Source organism: Meriones unguiculatus, chromosome 8, assembly GCF_030254825.1.
Source record: "Meriones unguiculatus strain TT.TT164.6M chromosome 8, Bangor_MerUng_6.1, whole genome shotgun sequence".
Taxonomy (NCBI): domain Eukaryota; kingdom Metazoa; phylum Chordata; class Mammalia; order Rodentia; family Muridae; genus Meriones; species Meriones unguiculatus.
Genome location: NC_083356.1, coordinates 80,241,400 through 80,258,876, shown reverse-complemented (window position 1 = coordinate 80,258,876; position 17,477 = coordinate 80,241,400). Strand labels below are relative to the sequence as shown.

At 40.7% G+C, this 17,477-nt stretch overlaps 1 protein-coding gene across 2 annotated transcripts in view; it reads left to right on the top strand.

Moving 5' to 3' along the window:
* Positions 1–17,477, top strand: part of Nr6a1 (nuclear receptor subfamily 6 group A member 1) — a 191,959-nt gene that overhangs the window by 162,574 nt on the left and 11,908 nt on the right. Inside the window, exons 6-8 of one of the 2 annotated variants that reach the window (XM_060390080.1) lie at positions 9,010–9,164; positions 11,351–11,575; positions 12,787–13,041. In XM_060390080.1, the coding sequence (XP_060246063.1) occupies positions 9,010–9,164; positions 11,351–11,575; positions 12,787–13,041 (635 nt within the window). Of the gene's footprint in view, positions 1–9,009; positions 9,165–11,347; positions 11,576–12,786; positions 13,042–17,477 lie in introns of both variants that reach the window. The other variant, XM_021633361.2, reaches the window with a different exon arrangement.

The following is a 17,477-nucleotide window of genomic DNA, read 5'->3' as shown; positions in this document are numbered from 1 at the left end:
CAGTGTCTATTGTTATATCCCTCTTTTTGTTTCTGATTTTGCTGATTTGGATAGTTTCTCTCTGCCTTTTAGTTAGTTTGGCAAAGGGTTTGTCTAGCTTGTTGATTTTCTTGAAGAACGAATTCTTGGTCTCATTGATTCTTTGAATTGTTTTCTTTGTTTCTAATTCACTTATTTCAGCTCGGAGTTTGATTTCTAATCATCTACTCCTCTTGGGTGTGTCTGCCTCTCCCCCCCGCCCCAGGGCTTTTAGGTGTACATTAAGTTGCTTGTATGAGATGTCTCAAACTCTGTTCTGGAGGCACTTAGTGCTATGAACTTTCCTTTTAGCGTTGCTTTCATTGTGTCCCATAAGTTTGGGTAAGTTGTCCCTTCATTTTCATTGAATTTTAGGAACTCTCTAATTTCTGTTTTCCTTTCTTCCCTGACCAAGCAGTCATTGAGTAGAATGTTGTTTAGTTTCCATGTGTATGTATGATTTTTGCTATATATGTTTCGATCTTCTTGTATCTTTTGAGGCTTGCTTTATGCCCAACTATATCATCAATTTTTGAGAAGGTTCAATGAGGTGCTGAAAAGAAGGCGTACTCTTTTGAGTTTGGGTGAAAAGTTCTGTAAACATCTATTAGGTCCAGTTGATTTAGGACCTCTGTAAGTGCCATTATTTTCCTATTTAGCATCTGTCTAGATGATCTGTCCCTTGGTGAGAGTGGAGTGTTGAAGTCTCCCACAATTAAGGTGTTGTGATTGATATGTGATTTGAGCTTTAATAATGTTTTGTTTACAAATGCAGGTGCTCTTGTATTTGGGGCATAGATGTTCAGGATTGTGATGTCCTCCTGGTGGATTTTTCCTTTGATTAATTTTGGTTGAAAGTCTATTTAATAAAATTAAATTAGCTACCCCAGCTTGTTTTCTGGATCCATTTGCTTGAAAAACATTTTTCCAGCCCTTTACTCTGAGGTAGTGTTTACCTTTGTTGCAGAGGTGTTTTTCTTGGATGAAGCAGAATGTTGGATCCTGTTTCCACAACCATTCTGTTAGTCTGTGTCTTTTTATTGGAGAGTTGAGTTTATTGATGTTGATAGATAGTAGTGATCAATGAATGTTAGTTTATTTTATTGTGGAGTTGTTGGTGTTCCTGTGATTCAATGCATGTTTTCTTTTAATGTTTTGTTGTGAGGGTGTCTTTTCCTGTGTTTTCTTGGGTGTAGTTGATTTCATTGGGTTGGAGTTTTCCTTCTAGTATCTTCTGTAGGGCTGGGTTGCTATATAGATATTTTTTAAGTTTAGTTTTGCCGTGGAATATTTTGTTTTCTCCATTTATGTTGATTGAAAGCTTTGCTGGGTGGGTTGGCATCTGTGCTCTCTTAGAGTCTGCACGACTTCTGCCCAGGCCCCTCTGGCTCTCATAGTTTCTGTTGAGAAGTCTGGTGTGATTATGATAGGTCTACCTTTATATGTTACTTGGCCTTTTTCCCTTGCTGCTTTTAATATTTTTTCTTTGTATTGTAGGTTTAGTTTTTTTACTATTATGTGACGTGAGGAATTTCTTTTCTTGTCTAGTGTATTTGGTGTTCTGTAGGCCTCTTGTATGTTAATGGACATCTCTTTCTTTAGGTTGGGAAAATTTTCTTTTATCATTTTCTTGAAAATATTTTCTGGACCTTGGAGCCTAGAATCTTCTTTTTCGTCTATTCCTATTATTAGATTCATCTTTTCATGGCATCCTTGATTTCTTGGATGTTTTGTATTTGGAACTTTTTCAATTTTGCTTTTGCTTTGAGAGCTGTATCAATTTCTGCAAGTGTATCTTCAGTGCCTGAGATTCTGTCTTCCATCTCTTGTATTCTGTTGGTGATACTTACCTTTATGGTTCCTGATCTTTTCTCTAAGTTCTCTAGCCCCAGTGTTTTCTCTTTTTTTGTTTTCTTCGTTGATTCTAATTCTGTTTTCATCTCTTGCACCATTTCCTTCCTCTGTTTGAATGTGGATTCCTATCTTTCCATGATGGCCTCTATTTTGTTGTTGTTGTTGTTGTTTGTTTGTTTCCTCTCTTATATGCCTCTTCTTGTGCCTCTACATGTGCCTCTATTTGTCTGACTGTATTTGCCTATATTTCTTTGAGAGCTTTGTTCATTTCCTCTTTACGTGCCTCTAATAACTACATAAGTATAAATTTGTGATCATTTTCCTTTGTTTCCGATGAATTAGAATACCCATTGATTTTTGGGGTTGCTGGTAAAGTCATGATGTCCTGATTTTTATTGAATGTGTTTTTACGCCAACGATTTAGCCATATGCTTATCTGTAACCTTTGCTGTTTGTTCCTAGAGTCTGTACTTCAGGCTGGTTCCATCTTGTCTCTGGTGTCTGGAGTATTCTTTAGTAAGATGAGAAAGGTCCACCGGTTTGAGAGTAGATGTTGATGTTTCAGCTGTAGCTAAGGAGGAAGGTCGCAGGCGCATGTGTGCAAGCACAGATGTATTCATGGAAGGGAGCCTTGAAGGACAGGGTGCTGTAGCATGTAGATGCCTAGAAGGGTGGAGCTTAAGCACATGAGGGTTGCTGGCCCTGTTCAGGGGCACAATGCACATGCGCAGGTTCTCTGAATACCTCAGTGGCCTGCAAGCCTGTCATACTATCTTCCCGGTATTTAGATCTGTCTGGGCTCTAGGAATTGTTTGCCTGGACTCCACTGGTGGACCCACAGAACGGGGGTTTCAGTGTTCATGTTCTTTCACTCTATCCCATAACTATTTACCAAGTTCCTACTCTGCTGGTCTATATACTGTGCACTCAGTCTTATGAGACAGTAAGTAATACCGGAGTACACTGAGAGCTAGCAGAAGATGCCCAGGGATGCTTTTGTTCTTTTTGGAGGCTGGAGAATACTCAGGAAAGGTTTCTTAAGGTCCTTTTGAACTGATTCTTGAAGGGGAAGGAAGATGTAGGTGTTCTGAGAAGCTAAACATGGTGTATCAAAGCTAGACAGAATAGAGAGAAATGGCCCACAGACAGAATCACAGAATAAAACTGGAGTATTAGGCACATCTTGTAGAGTGGCAAAAAATAAGGCAGAGTCCTTGAATTTCAATCAGTTCTCTAAAGAGTGACCTCAGCTCTCTTCAACCGTGTCTTCTAAGTAAAGATTTTGTGGGACCAGCCTATACCTCCTGTTCTTATTTGCTAGCAGAAGGGTCTCCTGGGTCTAGAAAATTGGATATATTTTATGGCCCACCCATAAATGAATCTCCAAGCACATGAAGAGCCAGGATCGGTTTTACAATTTTTTTTTTTTTAGCTGTATACCAAGAAGCAGTCACATTTGTAAATAGAGTGTCACATATAGATTTGCATTTTAGAAAAAAATTATATACTGATATATGGGAAATTTCCTGCCATTTGAATACAAAGTATGTTCATATTTGTGTGTAAAACTCCCAGCGTTGCTGTTTTGATTAGTTTTATCAAGCATTTTTCTTCCTGTAATTTTCCCTTGAAAATTAATTTATTTTAGTCTGGGCTAAAAGCATTGATTGCGTGTATATGTGTTAAATGTTTGGAGGGAGTGCTGTCATCCATGTAGGCACTCGTGGAGGGTGCCTACACGGTCTTTATTTGCTTCTCTGCCACATGTTTTTGAGACAAGCTCTTTCACTAACCTGGAGCTTGCCATTGCTTGCTGACTGACAGGCCATACCCCAGGCATGCTCCTGCACTAAGGTTACAGGTGCATATCACTACACCTAACTTTCCTGTGGGTGTTGGGGATCTGACTTCAAATCCTCTTACTTGCACAGCAAACACTACTCAAATTTTAAGTATATATGAATGTCTTTAACTCTGTGCCCGGTAGTTCCCGGAGTTTTTTCATCTTGCATGACTGAAAACTCTACCCATCAAATTCACTATTTTTGCAGATACTGACTCATTTTCTCTGATTGCACAGGTTTTCTTTCTTTCTTTTTTTGTTTTTGTTTTTGTTTTTTAAGACAGGGTTTCTCTGTGTAGCCTTATCTGTTCTGGATTCGCTTTGTAGACCATTCTGGCCTTGAACTCAGAGTGATCACCCTGCCTCTGCCTCCCCAAGTACTGGGATTACAGGATGCACCACTGTGCCCAGCTCACAGGCTGCCTTTCAAGGATTGAAGATTGTTGGCTGTGCAGGAGCTTGGACACAGTCCTGCTTCTGTAGTTTTGCTTTTTGTGCCTGGGCTTTTAGTGTCTTAACCATGAAGTTGTTGCCAATATGAACCTTAAAAGGCTATTCTTCTGTTTTCTTCGGGAATTTTACAATTTCAGACCTTACATTTAATAAGCTTCAAGTTGATCTTTGTGGGTAGTATAAGACGAGAGGTGTTGTTTTCCTTCTTTACTTCTGCCTGCATTCGTGTGACTGCCTTTTGCCTGGCAATGATAGTTGAAGAAACTATTCTTTCGGTACTGCGTAGTCTTATATCTTTGTTGAAGGTCATTTGACCATGTACTTCTGAGTGCAGTTCTGGGCTTTCTATTTGCATTCTAGTGAGCTGTATGTCTATATACCACAGTATTTTAATTACTGCAGCTCTGTTGTATGCTTTAAAACCAAGAAGCATGTGGCCTCCAACTTCATTATTCTTTCTTAAGATTGCCCTTGGGGGCTGGAGAGATGGCTCAGTGGTTAAGAGCTCTGTCTGCTCTTCCAGAGGTACTGAGTTCAATTCCCAGTAACCACATGGTGGTTCTCAGCAATCTATACCGTCTACTGCTCTCTGCTGGCATGCAGGTACACATGCAGATAGAGCATTCAAAATAAATAAATAAAATCAGAGAGAGAGAGGGGGGGGGGCTCCTACTTGGAGTCTTTTTTTTTTTTTTGTGTGTGTGTGTGTGGATTTTAGGATGGTTTTTAAATTTTAGTATTACGTCTTCTGGTCCACAAACATACTTTGTGTATAATTTCTTTCAGCAATATTTTATGTTTTTCGCTGTCTTAAGTCTTTCATCCTCTTATAACCTTGTTACATTTGTATGCTATTCTAAGTGGAATTTTTTTCTTAAAATTTTCTTTCCAGATTGTTTATTGATAGCATATAACAGAAGAATTGGTTTGTGTTGATTGTGAATTTTGCAACTTTGTTGAATTCATGGGTTAGGTCTAACATATTTTTCCTAATATCTTGAGCATTTTCTACTTCATGTTCTCTATGAACACAGATGATTAACTTCTTTCTGTTTAGATGCCCTGCATTTCTTTTTTATTTAATTTCTTAGGCTGGGGTTTTCAGTACTAAGGTGGGCATCTTTTTTTTTTTTTTTTTTTTTTTAGAGGAAAGTCTTTCAGTTTTTAACATCTGACACTAGTTTTGGGTTTTCCTTATCTTACCCTTATTTATTCTTTTCATATAGATCATCTATTGGGAAAATACTTTTTTTTTTTAAGATTTATTTATTTTACATATATGAGTGCTAAACTTTTAGCAGGTCACCTGCCAGAAGAGAAGGCATCAGATCCTGGTAGAGATGGTTATGAGCCACCACATGGTTGCTGGGAATTGAACACAGGACCTCTGGAAGAGCATCAGTGCTCTTAACCACTGTGCCATCTCCTCAGCCCCAGGGAAAATTCTTAAATATTTTTCAACGGGGGAAAAACAGTTTTCTAATATAGTAGCTTTTAACGTCTGGGTCACAATCCCTTTGTGGGCGTTGAACAACATTTTTACATGGGTCACCTAAGACCATCAAAAAAACACAGAAATTTGGGCTGGAGAGATGGCTCAGAGGTTAAGAGCACTGGCTATTCTTCCAAAGGTCCTGAGTTCAATTCCCAGCAACCACATGGCGGTTCACAGCCATCTATAATGAGATCTGCCCTCTTCTGCTGTGTAGACACCCATGCAGGCAGAACACTTATAAATAGAAAATAAATACTATAAGACAAAACACAGATATTTACACTATAACTTATAACAAAGCAAAATTATAGTTATGAAGTAGCAACAAAAATAATTTTATGATTGGGAGGAACTGAATTAAAGAGTCACAGCATTGGGAAGGTTGAGAGCTGCTGCTCTAAGAAGCACCTAATGCAGTCTTGGTTCTGTGTAAGACTGCTTCTGTTCTGCCAGGAGGTACTCAGGTTATACAAATGGGTGTAAGCTATTCCTTTCAGAACTCAAGACCAGTGCTCAGAAGAGTCATTTCTCTTGCTGCTATGTTTGTTTGTTTGTTTGTTTGTTTGTTTGTTTTTCTGACCATATTATTTTGGTTTTTCCCTATTTACTGATTGATGGTGTATTAGAACTGTGATCTATAAGTTCTCAATTGTGTTTAATTTCCTCAAGATAGAGTTTCTCTGTGTAATAACCCTAAATGCCCTGGAACTCACTTTGTAGACCAGCTGGCCTTGAATTCACAGAGATCTGCCTGCCTCTGCCTATGCCTCCTGAGTACTGGATTTAAGGTGTGTGCCACTATTCCCAGCTTATGTTTATCTGTTCTTAAAAACAAGGAGAGGTGTAGTTTCCATTTATTGAGCAAATGTTCTTTGTCATATTTTATAACTTTATTTTGGGTTAACTTCTAAGTCAGTCTACTTTGACCTGTATACTTCTTTGCTCTAGCTCCAATGTGATAGCCATGAGCTACAAAAGAGTAATACTGCCTCAGTTTGCAGACAGATAAGCTGAAACACAGAGAGCTTGGGTGACTTGGTTTGCCCAATAGCATCTAGCTGGGAAATAACTAATGAAGTTTGAACCCACGTTAAGCATTCCCAACAAGTTCTGTCCTCTGTGTCAACAAGTTCTATCCTCTGTGTAGGCAGTTTATCAGTGATTGCCCATTGTCCTATCCCATGGGGCCTATAACGGGCAGCAAGTCCAACTTCCAGCTGGAGTAAACTGCCTTCATGAGTTGGCTTTTTTCACCCAGCCAGTCATTGTTTCCTGCCTTCAAACTCTGTTCTTGCTGTCACCATGATTAATCAGGCTGCAATGAATTTATGCGTATAAGGATCCTGAAGAGAAAAGCTGGAGTTTGTTTTTTCATTTAATTTTCAAAAATAATCACTCCATTTCAATTTATACACCAAACTATTTCAGACCAACTTCTTTATCTACTAGTTAAATCCTTCTTACCCTGTATTCTCATTAACATTCAGTTCTTTTTAAAAAAACTGTATTATTGTGTATATATATTATTGTATATAATAATATATTATTATATATATATATATAACATATTATTGTATATATGTTTACATGTGTGTGCAAACACACAAGTGCCATAGTTCATTGTTGGAGGTTAGAGAACAACTTTGTGGAATCTATTCTCTCCTTCCATCTTTATATGGATTCTAGGGATCAAACTCAGGTCATCAGGCTTGCATGGCAAGCACCTTTACCTGCTGAGCCATCTCACTGGTTCTGCTAACGTTGACTTCTGAAAGCTTCTGTTTATAATCATAACAGTTCAGGGTTTTTTCAGAGACCACTAGAACAAATAAATATGCAGATTTGAGCCAGACAGGCCTGGTTGAAAATGGCCTTTGAGGTTTCCATAGAAACAACAAATAAAAAAATCCTCTGTCCCCTTCTTAGCACTTACTGTGTTCTTTGTTGACTGACTGGTTAGGCCTCAGCCCTAGGTTAGAAACTGTATAGAAGATTATTTGTTCTCTATAGAGTACTGGACTGAGTACTAGCATGTTTCTGTTTCTTCCTCATACCCCTGGCCACCTCTAGTGTACAGCGTGACTTATGTGAGCTGTGATTTCTTCAATTTATTTAATAGACTTGGGAATGTCTAGCCTCAATAGAAGAAGATGAGCCCAGTCCTATTAGATATGCCAAGGCAGGTTGATACCCATGGGAAGTCTCCCCTTCTCTGAGAAGAAAGGGAGGGGGGAGTGAGAGGGAGAGACTGGGAAGAGAGGAGAGGGGAGAACTTCCTACCAGGATGTAAAATTAACTAATTAATTAGTTAATGAAAAAAGAGAAATAATAAAAAGATTTAATGTTGGATCTTGATTCCTTAGTACTGATTTGATACCATATACTCTACAGACTTCATAATAAATGAGATCTTTAGGACAAATCTCTTAGATCATTAAAAAAAATTCCATAGAAAAGTACATGTCAGTACTTAGCAAACGAACACTTACTTAATATCCATTTATTGAGTACCTCTTTTCTAGGTCCTATCTTGGCCTTAGGTATTACAGACGATGTTTTTTGTGATGTTACTATAAGTATTCTGTAATAATGACAGCACACACACCTATAGTCTGAGCTACTTGAAAGAATAAAACAGAAGGACTGCTTGAACCGAGGAATTTAAGACTTGCCTGGGCACTACAGTGCCCTCTTTGAAAAGAAAGCAACCCAAAAATGATGGTATTTTAACTCTCAGTGCTTCCATAATTGTTACTCTTGCTAGACTCCCTTTTCAGTAACTGATTTGATTAATCCTCACTAGACTCCAATGAAGAAGGACTTTTGTTCTACCTACCAAACAGATGGAGGTACTTAGCTTCACATAGTTCAATAACTTTCCCAAGGTTGTGCTAGAAGTGGTATACTCTGGGCTTGAGTACCGCCATTCCGCCTTCAGAATGTATACGTTAACCACAATGCTGTCTTTTCTTTCTTAGAATCCACATAATTATAAATGGGTAAATAACAGTAGATGATTTTATAGAGGAGGTAAAACCCATTATTGGGTAGGGCGAGTTGGAAATTGTCATTGAGGATTGGAGTTTCAGTTAGGAAAGTGAAGAGTCAAAGACAAGGGTGAGAAATAGACTTTGTGGCTTGAAAGTAAGGTAAATACGCAGGGGGAAAGTAGTAATAAACCATGGTTCTAGAAGGCAAGTGTCCAAAGATTGTGTCCAAATGTACTGGGCATATTCAAAGAAGTCCAAAGATTACAAGAGAGCCTCATTATAAACTCTGATTCCTAGAGTGAGAACAGATGTTATCTATAGCACCAAATCTAACATGTATCCATTTCTTGTCAAAGATATCAGAAGAAGAAATTGAAAGAATCATGTCTGGACAGGAGTTTGAGGAAGAAGCTAATCACTGGAGCAACCATGGTGATAGTGACCACAGTTCCCCTGGGAACAGGGCTTCAGAAAGCAACCAGCCCTCACCAGGCTCCACACTATCATCCAGGTGAGCTAAAGGCAAACCCAGTATCGTCACCTAGAGCCTAGCCCATCAGTAGTCCTCCAAAGACCTTCTGGTAGACAGTAGTTGTCTACATGCTGTCTCAGGATTCTTGCAGTTGGCCCCTCAGCCTCCTGGGGAACAAGATAGTACAAAATCAGGTCTTTAACAAAGACCAAAACATCAGCCATCTCTTTTGCAGTGTTAGGTTCCGCTTGTGGGCATGCTCACATAGGCTTCATTTAGCAGTAATATTTCAATACTCTGACTGTTGAATTGAGTTGCAGTTTTTCTGACTGGCCAGAGTCCTTGTTATTGGGGAATTCAACATTAAAGCCTCTTGAGGCAATCATGCTTCTCAAGTTAGCTGATAGTTGTATAGCTTTGGGCTACCATGGAAGGGCTCCTTATGCCAAAACTCTTTCATATAGGATAAGAATTGGCAAGTATTTTCTTGAAATGTCACAGAATAGGAATCTGGAGAGATGGCTCAGAAGTGAAGAACATTGGCTGCTCTTCCACTGGTCCTGAGTTCAAGTGTTAGCTCACAACCACCTATAATGGGATCCGATGCCTTCCCCTGGCATGCAGACAGAGCACTCATATACATAAACAAATAAGTAAAATGCTACAGAGTGGGCCTATAGACATAGCTCAGTTGATAAACTGCTTGCTCTGCAGACCTGAGTTCCTAAGTTCACTTCCAGCACCCACACAAAAACCAGGTGTGCAGTGAGAAATATAATTTTTTGTCTTTTTTTTTTTTTTTTTTTTTTTTTTTTTGTCTTTTCTACCATTAGAGAAACAGACCGGAGGATCACCGGGGCTCACTGGCCAGCTAATTTAGCTGAATCAGTGTGTTCCAGGTCCTGTTAGACCCTATGTCAAAAGCCTTGAGGCCTACACACACATGCACATACACAAATGATAAAAGGAAGAAATTATCTTTTTAAAAAAGCTCATTCCAGGACAGCAGGGCTACGCAGAACCGTCTACAAACAAACAAACAAATAAATTTTAAAAGATCATATAGTTACTATTTTAGACATTGTAAGCCTGGCCTGGGTCCCAGCTTTCCAACACTGCCTTAGTGGCTCAAAAGCATCACAGTGCCATATATAAAGCAGTGAGTGTTACTTTATTAAAAAAACTTTATTTTGTTAAAAAAAAATTACCAAAAAAAAGGTCCTAGGCTAGATATGGCCTATAGGCTATAGTTTGCCAGACTCAATTATAGGAGATACATCCAGGGAAGCTAAATGATTTTTAAAGTATTAATTAGCAGTGGGCTGGTGAGATGATTCAGTTCATCAGGTAAAGGCACTGCTGCCAAGCCTGACTACCTGAGATGATCCAGGACCTACGCGGTGGAAGAAGAGAACTCCCAGTAGCTGTCCTCTCATGCATGCATGTGGCATTCACTCACTCATGCACTCTTGCATATATGTAATTTTTTTACAGTTAGTTGGGAAAATTGTTAGATTTTTCCAAAAGAAAGGAGGCAGGAAACAATCTTTTCAGATTCAGTCACAGCTTTTTATTTCATTAAGTTGTACTGTTGTTTTTTCTTTCTAAAAGTTAGGGACTTGAACTCAGGCTATACTCCATGCTAGATACTGGATTTGGGTCGATACAAACACACATTTTTGTCACTATAGACTACCGATATCTATTAAAAACTATTCCAGCTGGGACTGGTGGTGAAGACCTACTCTCCCAACTATCCAGGAGGCTGAGGCAGTAGGATCACAACTTCTAGGCCTGCCTGGGCTACAAAGTGAATTCAAGGTTAGCCTTGCCAACTTAGTGAGACCCTATCTCAAGATATAATGTTGAAAGAGGGCAAGGATATATAGCACAGTAGCAAAGCACCTGCCTAGCATGAGCAAGGTGCTAGGTGTGACATCAGGACAAAGACTTCATCTAATCCATAATTGTTTTTATCACCCTATTTTGTTGGTCACTGAGTTTGCCAATGGTGAACCTCTTGTTTCTGCACCCACACAGAGTCCTATTCTCATGAGTGTAATGTAATAATAGACATGCATGTAACCTTTAAATTCTGTCCATAGCTTGACTGGTCACAGACTTCAAGACCAGAGAACACTTCAGCCATCTCCTGACTTATTTTCTTTGAGCAGGTATTCAACCTGCCATGGCTTTTCCTAATGTAAAGTTTTTCTCTCCAGTAGGTCTGTGGAACTAAATGGATTTATGACGTTCAGGGATCAGTACATGGGGATGTCAGTGCCTCCACACTACCAATACATACCGCACCTTTTTAGCTATTCTGGCCACTCACCACTTCTGCCCCCACAAGCTCGAAGCCTGGACCCTCAGTCCTACAGTCTGATTCACCAGCTGATGTCAGCTGAAGACCTGGAGCCATTGGGCACACCCATGTTGATTGAAGATGGGTAAGTGAATTCTTCCCTGCTTGGCCCCTTGAAGTCACAAAATGTCCCCAACAATTATACCCCAAGCTTTGTCATTGAAGGCATTGGTCTCTCATGTTTCCTTAAGCATCTTTTCTCAGTGCGGTCAGGGTTACTTTTCAGTTCCTGTGAAGTGGGATTGAAGGGCCTTTGTTTCTTCGTGGGTCTAGGTAAACTAAGCCCTGGAATGTTTGCTCTTGTGCCCTTCGGCACATCAGGTTTAGGGTTTTTAAATCATTCAAGCCCTAACTGGTTGTGACCTGTCTATATCCCTAACCAGCATGCCCATGAGTAACCTATAGCACACAACTGACAGCTTTTGGTGCAGGCCTGAGTGAATGGAAGAGTTCTCAGTCTGCACTTGGCTGTGTTTGAGTGTTATATAGTTTGGCATCTGGACCACCCATTGTTGCGCCCATTACTTTTTAGGTAGAGAACATGGGCTGAAGTCTTTTTGCCTCCTAGAGGGTACCCTGAGATCGTAAGCTAGGCTCCAGTTTCAGAAGAGGAGAATTAAATATCTACCGAAAGGATCCCACAAAGCTTTTACGTAAGGTATGAGGAGGAGGAAGACAAGTGGACCAGGGACCTTGAGAGGAATAAAGCTGAGACTCAGAGGCCTGCTGTGGACTGGAGAAATAGCTTGTAGGAAAAGCTGAGCAACTCTGGTTCCTAAACTGTCACCACCAGGGGGCACAGTGAGGACAGAAAAGGCATCTAAATGCCTCTGCTCTCTTCAACAGCCTGGCCCTTGGGCATGTTTGGTTTTGGGTTTTGTTCCTGTTTTCTTGCTTGTGTAGGAATTGTTCCTTATATTGGGTATGCTCCAGACCCATCCCCATTTTAGTTTTCATTGCCAAAATTAGAGCATGAATGAGTGAGAATTTCTTCTCCAGCATGAAACAACAGAGAACATCAACATTAAGAGTAATAGTCCTTCATAATTCCAGAAGTTTCTAAGTCTCCTTTGTCCTCAGCAGATCATCTCACTGCACCCCCCTCCCCCACCTCAGCTTTTTGCTGGCCGCAACCCTACCCCATTATAAGAAGTTGAGAGACACTGGAAATCTGTGGTCATGGGCAAGGGGCCTACTGCCAAAGACATACTGTGCCTTCAAGGAGTACCCTCTTCCAGTGCACCTAGCCTCACTCTCTGGCTGATGGAAGTGACTCTGTCCTATCCCTACCCCCAGATATGCTGTGACACAAGCAGAGCTATTTGCTCTGCTCTGCCGCCTGGCCGACGAGTTGCTCTTTAGGCAGATTGCCTGGATCAAGAAGCTGCCTTTCTTCTGCGAGCTCTCAATCAAGGATTACACTTGTCTCTTGAGCTCTACATGGCAGGAGTTAATCCTGCTTTCATCCCTCACAGTTTACAGCAAGCAAATCTTTGGGGAGCTGGCTGATGTCACTGCCAAGTATTCACCCTCTGATGAAGAACTACACAGGTGAGCTGCTCACTGGGGAGGATAGCCAAAGCAACCAAGCCATCATTTTCCCTGTGAGGCAAGACTGCCTAGTCTCCAAAGGAGACACATTAAACCCCACAGACCTGAATTTTAATCTTTACCCTGTCACTTATCAGCTTTGTATTATCAGCTAGTCACAGATTCTAAATGGATAGAAAGGTGGTCCAATAAGTCTCTCTCCAACAAGGTGAGGATGGTGAGTTAGTGCCATACAGACTGGCAAAGTGCTAAGCTGTTTCTTTAATGTTTGTCTAGATTAGTGGGTTGGTATATCTGGGAAAGGCAAAAATCTAAATCCTTAAGGAACTTGAGAGTCATCTTGGTGTTAATTGTAGGCAGCTTTATTTTTTTTTTAATTTTTTATTTATTTTTATTTAATATGTTGTTTGTCTTACACATACATTTGTGTGAGGGAGTCGGATCTACTGGAACTTGTGAACTGCCATGTGGGTACTGGGAATTGAACCCAGTTCCTCTAGAAGAGCAGACAATGCTCTTAACCACTGAGACATCATTCCAGCCCCTGTAGGCAGCTTTTTATTACTTACTGATTCTTTCTTACAACTTGTGGTAATATAGGTGCCACTGTGCTTGTTTATAATGAGAAAGTTGAAGTTCAGAGAACCCAGCCCTTAAGGGTTTTAGATTTTAATCTAGAGGCTAGCCTTGAGCTTGTTCCACAGTTTCCCATCCCCACTCCCTGTGGCCTGCCTGATTGCTTAGGCTCTTTTCTGGTACCTAAGGTGTGGTACAATGTCAAGAGCATAGGACTGAGCCAAACAGGTTTCCTGGCTGTTCTTTGCCATAATGTTTTCTTCTAGTTGACCAATATCCTCCAACCTCCTTCTCTAGAACAGCCTTTTTTCTCCCTACTGTTTCTGTGACCTGTCCAAATGCTAGTCACTTTCTTTGAAGACCTAGGGCAGATAAGACCCTTAATTTTTGACCCCCAAGATAAGATAAGTCTCTCTTTCAATAACTTCTCTGGTTTATTAGTTTATGTATGCAATGGTCTCTCTGCACCTGTATACCAGAAGAGGGCACCAGACATCATTATAGGTGGTTGTGAGCCACCATGTGGTCCCTGGGAATTGAACTCAGGATCTCTGGAAGAACAAGCAGTGCTCATAACCTCTGAGCCATCTTTCTAGCCCTATTAGTTTATTCATATGAAATATCTTAGCTAGCTTAATTCACATTTAAATAAACATTTCAAAAACCGCCTTTTTTGGACAGTTTAAATAATAGAAGTCATGTGATTTAATGGTACACAGAACAAGGATAAATGAGATATGGAGAACATAGGGTACCAGCGCCTATAATTTTCCTTACAGGACTGGGGTGCATCAGTAACCAGCATTATGTGCATTACATAAAAACAAGGCCAACACTTAAGCAGGGAGCAAAACTTCAAGGCCTTCAGGAGCTCTGTGCACAGCTGAGTGGGAGTCTGAGAACCAGCTCTCTCCTTTGCTTTTCTAGCATTGCCTTGCTCACTGGCTTCAGGGTGCCCCTACCTGACATTTTGTCCTATAAACAGATGACCTAACCCCTTTTCTACATCCTCTAATTCGTTGTTTCCATCACATTTCTGTCTTCAGCTCATAACTTTGTAGGGCTGTTTGGATAGCAGTAAGCTTGATGTGATATTGTCAGTTTGTAGGCTTGGGCTCAGAGAGCCCAGCCTCCCTGTTGCCTGGGATCTACTAGCTCTTCCTGGGACTTCTCACCTGTAGTAGTAGTAGTAGTAGAAGAAGAAGAAGAAGAATCAGCCTCTAGGTTCTGCTCCCTATAGCATGACCGTTTTTCTAGGCAGGTACTGCAAGTGTTGGGAGTTGTTTCAGACAAGGCTTCTAGGAATACAGACCATGCAGATAAGGTTTCTGTCCTTCATTCCTCTTTTCCTCCTTCCCCTTCTCCCTTCCTATCTGGTTCTAGAAATTTTAAACCCAGGGTCTTACATGTGCTAGTAAGTGTTCTGCCATTGAGATCACATCCCAGCCCCCTTCTCATTTATTTTGAGGTAAGATCTAAGTTTTTCAGGCAGGCTTAAACTTAGAATTCTCCTGCCTCAGTCTTCTAAATAGCTTCAGTAATAGGTACACACTACCACAACCAGCTTAGACATGGTTTCTGACTCTGAGACTTCTAACCTTATTTTATAGTAGCAGATACAGTTTGTAATGCAAGATCATATTGAAGGAGATTGAGGAGGATATAAGGACTATTTGAAAACTGACTAAGGAGTGAGGGCTATGCTTGTGTACTTGGCTTACCATAAGAACAGACATTTGAGCTGCATTTTGAAATGAGAATTTTCTAAGTACAGTATAGAGAACAGGATGAAGGCCAGAGACTAAAAGAATTACTAGAAGAGGGGCTGGAGAGATGGCTCAGCAATTCCAGAGGTCCTGAGTTCAATTCCCAGCAACCATATGGTGGCTCACAACCATCTTTGAGATCTGATGCCCTCTTCTGCAATGCAGGTATACATGAAGACAGAGCACTCATACAAATAAAAACATACATTTTAAAAAAACAAAAGAAAAAAAATTCCTAGAAGAGCTGGGTGTGGTGGCTCATGTCTTTAGTCCCAGAACTGGGCAGAGGTAGATGGGTTTCTGAGTTCAAGGTTAGCCTGTTCTACAGAGAGACAACAGTGAGACCCTTCCTAGAGAGAGATAGAGAAAAAGAAAAAGGAAGGAAGGAAATCCTAGATATAATCCTAGGTGACTCTGTGTCTAAGGCTCTAAAAGGGGTCCTAACATTAGGTTGTAGGCAGCAGAAAACTGAGGGAAGAGAAGTTATTGGAGACGAAGATACAGACAAGACAGTTCACAGGGGTGCATTTGAAAGCTTGATGATGCATACCTGTAATGCCAGCACTTTGAGAAATGAAGTTAGGAAGAGTATAAATTTGAGGCACAGTCAGACTGCATGAGGCCTTGGAGGTTTTTTGTTGTTGTTTATTTTGTTTGTTTGTTTATCTTTTGAGACAGGGTTTCTCTGTGTAACACTGGCTGTAGTGGAACTCACTCTGTGTAGACTAGGCTGACCTTGAGCTCATAGAGATCTACTTGCCTCTGTCTCCCTCCTGCTGGGATCAAAGGCATGAGCCACACCTTGTTTGTTTGTTTGTTTTTTCTTTGTTTGTTTGTTTTTTGTTTTTGGTGTTGTCCTCTTCTTTTTGTTTTGTTTTTTAATAAGAAGAAAAGAAGACTTTGGGTTTGATGTGTTGGGAAGGTTACATTTGAGAAAAGTGTTCTGTGGTTGTTCTGGTGTGGGCACAATTAGAGCATGGCTAAGCGACAGGCTGCTCTGTGTCCATGGAAAGGAAAACAAGGAGGGATGACACAGCAATGACTCAGGAAGAGAAGGCAGCACCAAACTAGGGGTGTCAGAGATATGGGATCAGCAGGGCTCTGTGAGTAAGGACAGTTGTGGTCCCCAGTGCATCTGGGAAGAGCATGGTGGGAGATAAACCACTCTGACTTGGCTTCAGTGTCTGTGAAGTCTGAGTTGTATACAGGAGGACCAGGAGGTCATCAGGTCTGGAAGTTGAGCTTCTGGGGTTAGGTTAATCACTGCCAAGCATCCCCTCTTTGTTAGAGTTCCAGGGTGAGGAGTCTAATTGGCCATAGCTCTTTCCTGCTTTTCAGTCCTACTCCCACTCCTCCAGGCAGCCTTTGCTTCTTCACAGCTCCTGAGTGTGAGTGCCTGCTGTCAGGAAAAGGCTTCCCAGATGATGCACAGCCAGCTCCTTTTCTCTTTTCAATACTGGATCAAGTTTATGGTGCCTATTCCTCGTCAGACTGTTATCAGACACAGAGGTGGACAAATGTGATTTAAAGCAGATTGTAGTACCAGCCAGTGACTTCTCTAAACCCTAATCAACACCCTTTCACTCCCTGGAGAAGATGCTTTGAATGGATGGAGTTTAATGGGCACTTTTGACTAGTTCTTCAGCTCAGGAAACACGGTCTTTTTGCTCCTTGTTACAGAAGAATGATGGTGATAGTAATAATGACCAGGATTTGTTGCACCAATTTTTATCATTGTTTTACTTATGTTGCTGTTGGTTCCTTGCTGTCATCCTATGAAACTGCTACTATTAATCCCTATAGATATACGGACCTTGAGTTTCAGAGAGATGAACATGCGGGGCTACAGAGGAAGGAAAAGATGGAGCTAAGATTACTATGCAGGTGTGTTATGCTCCAAAGCCAGAGCTCTCTGCCAATACACTATACCAGACTCTTGGAATAATTTTCTAGAACATATCATGGAGCTGTAATATAACTTGTATGTGATACGAAGATGACACTTCCTTAAAGACTGTAGCTGGTGACTGCTGCTGGGGAAGGTACATTTAGATGAGTAGGAAAGAGCTAGTCCTCTCCACCCCTTAATGGATA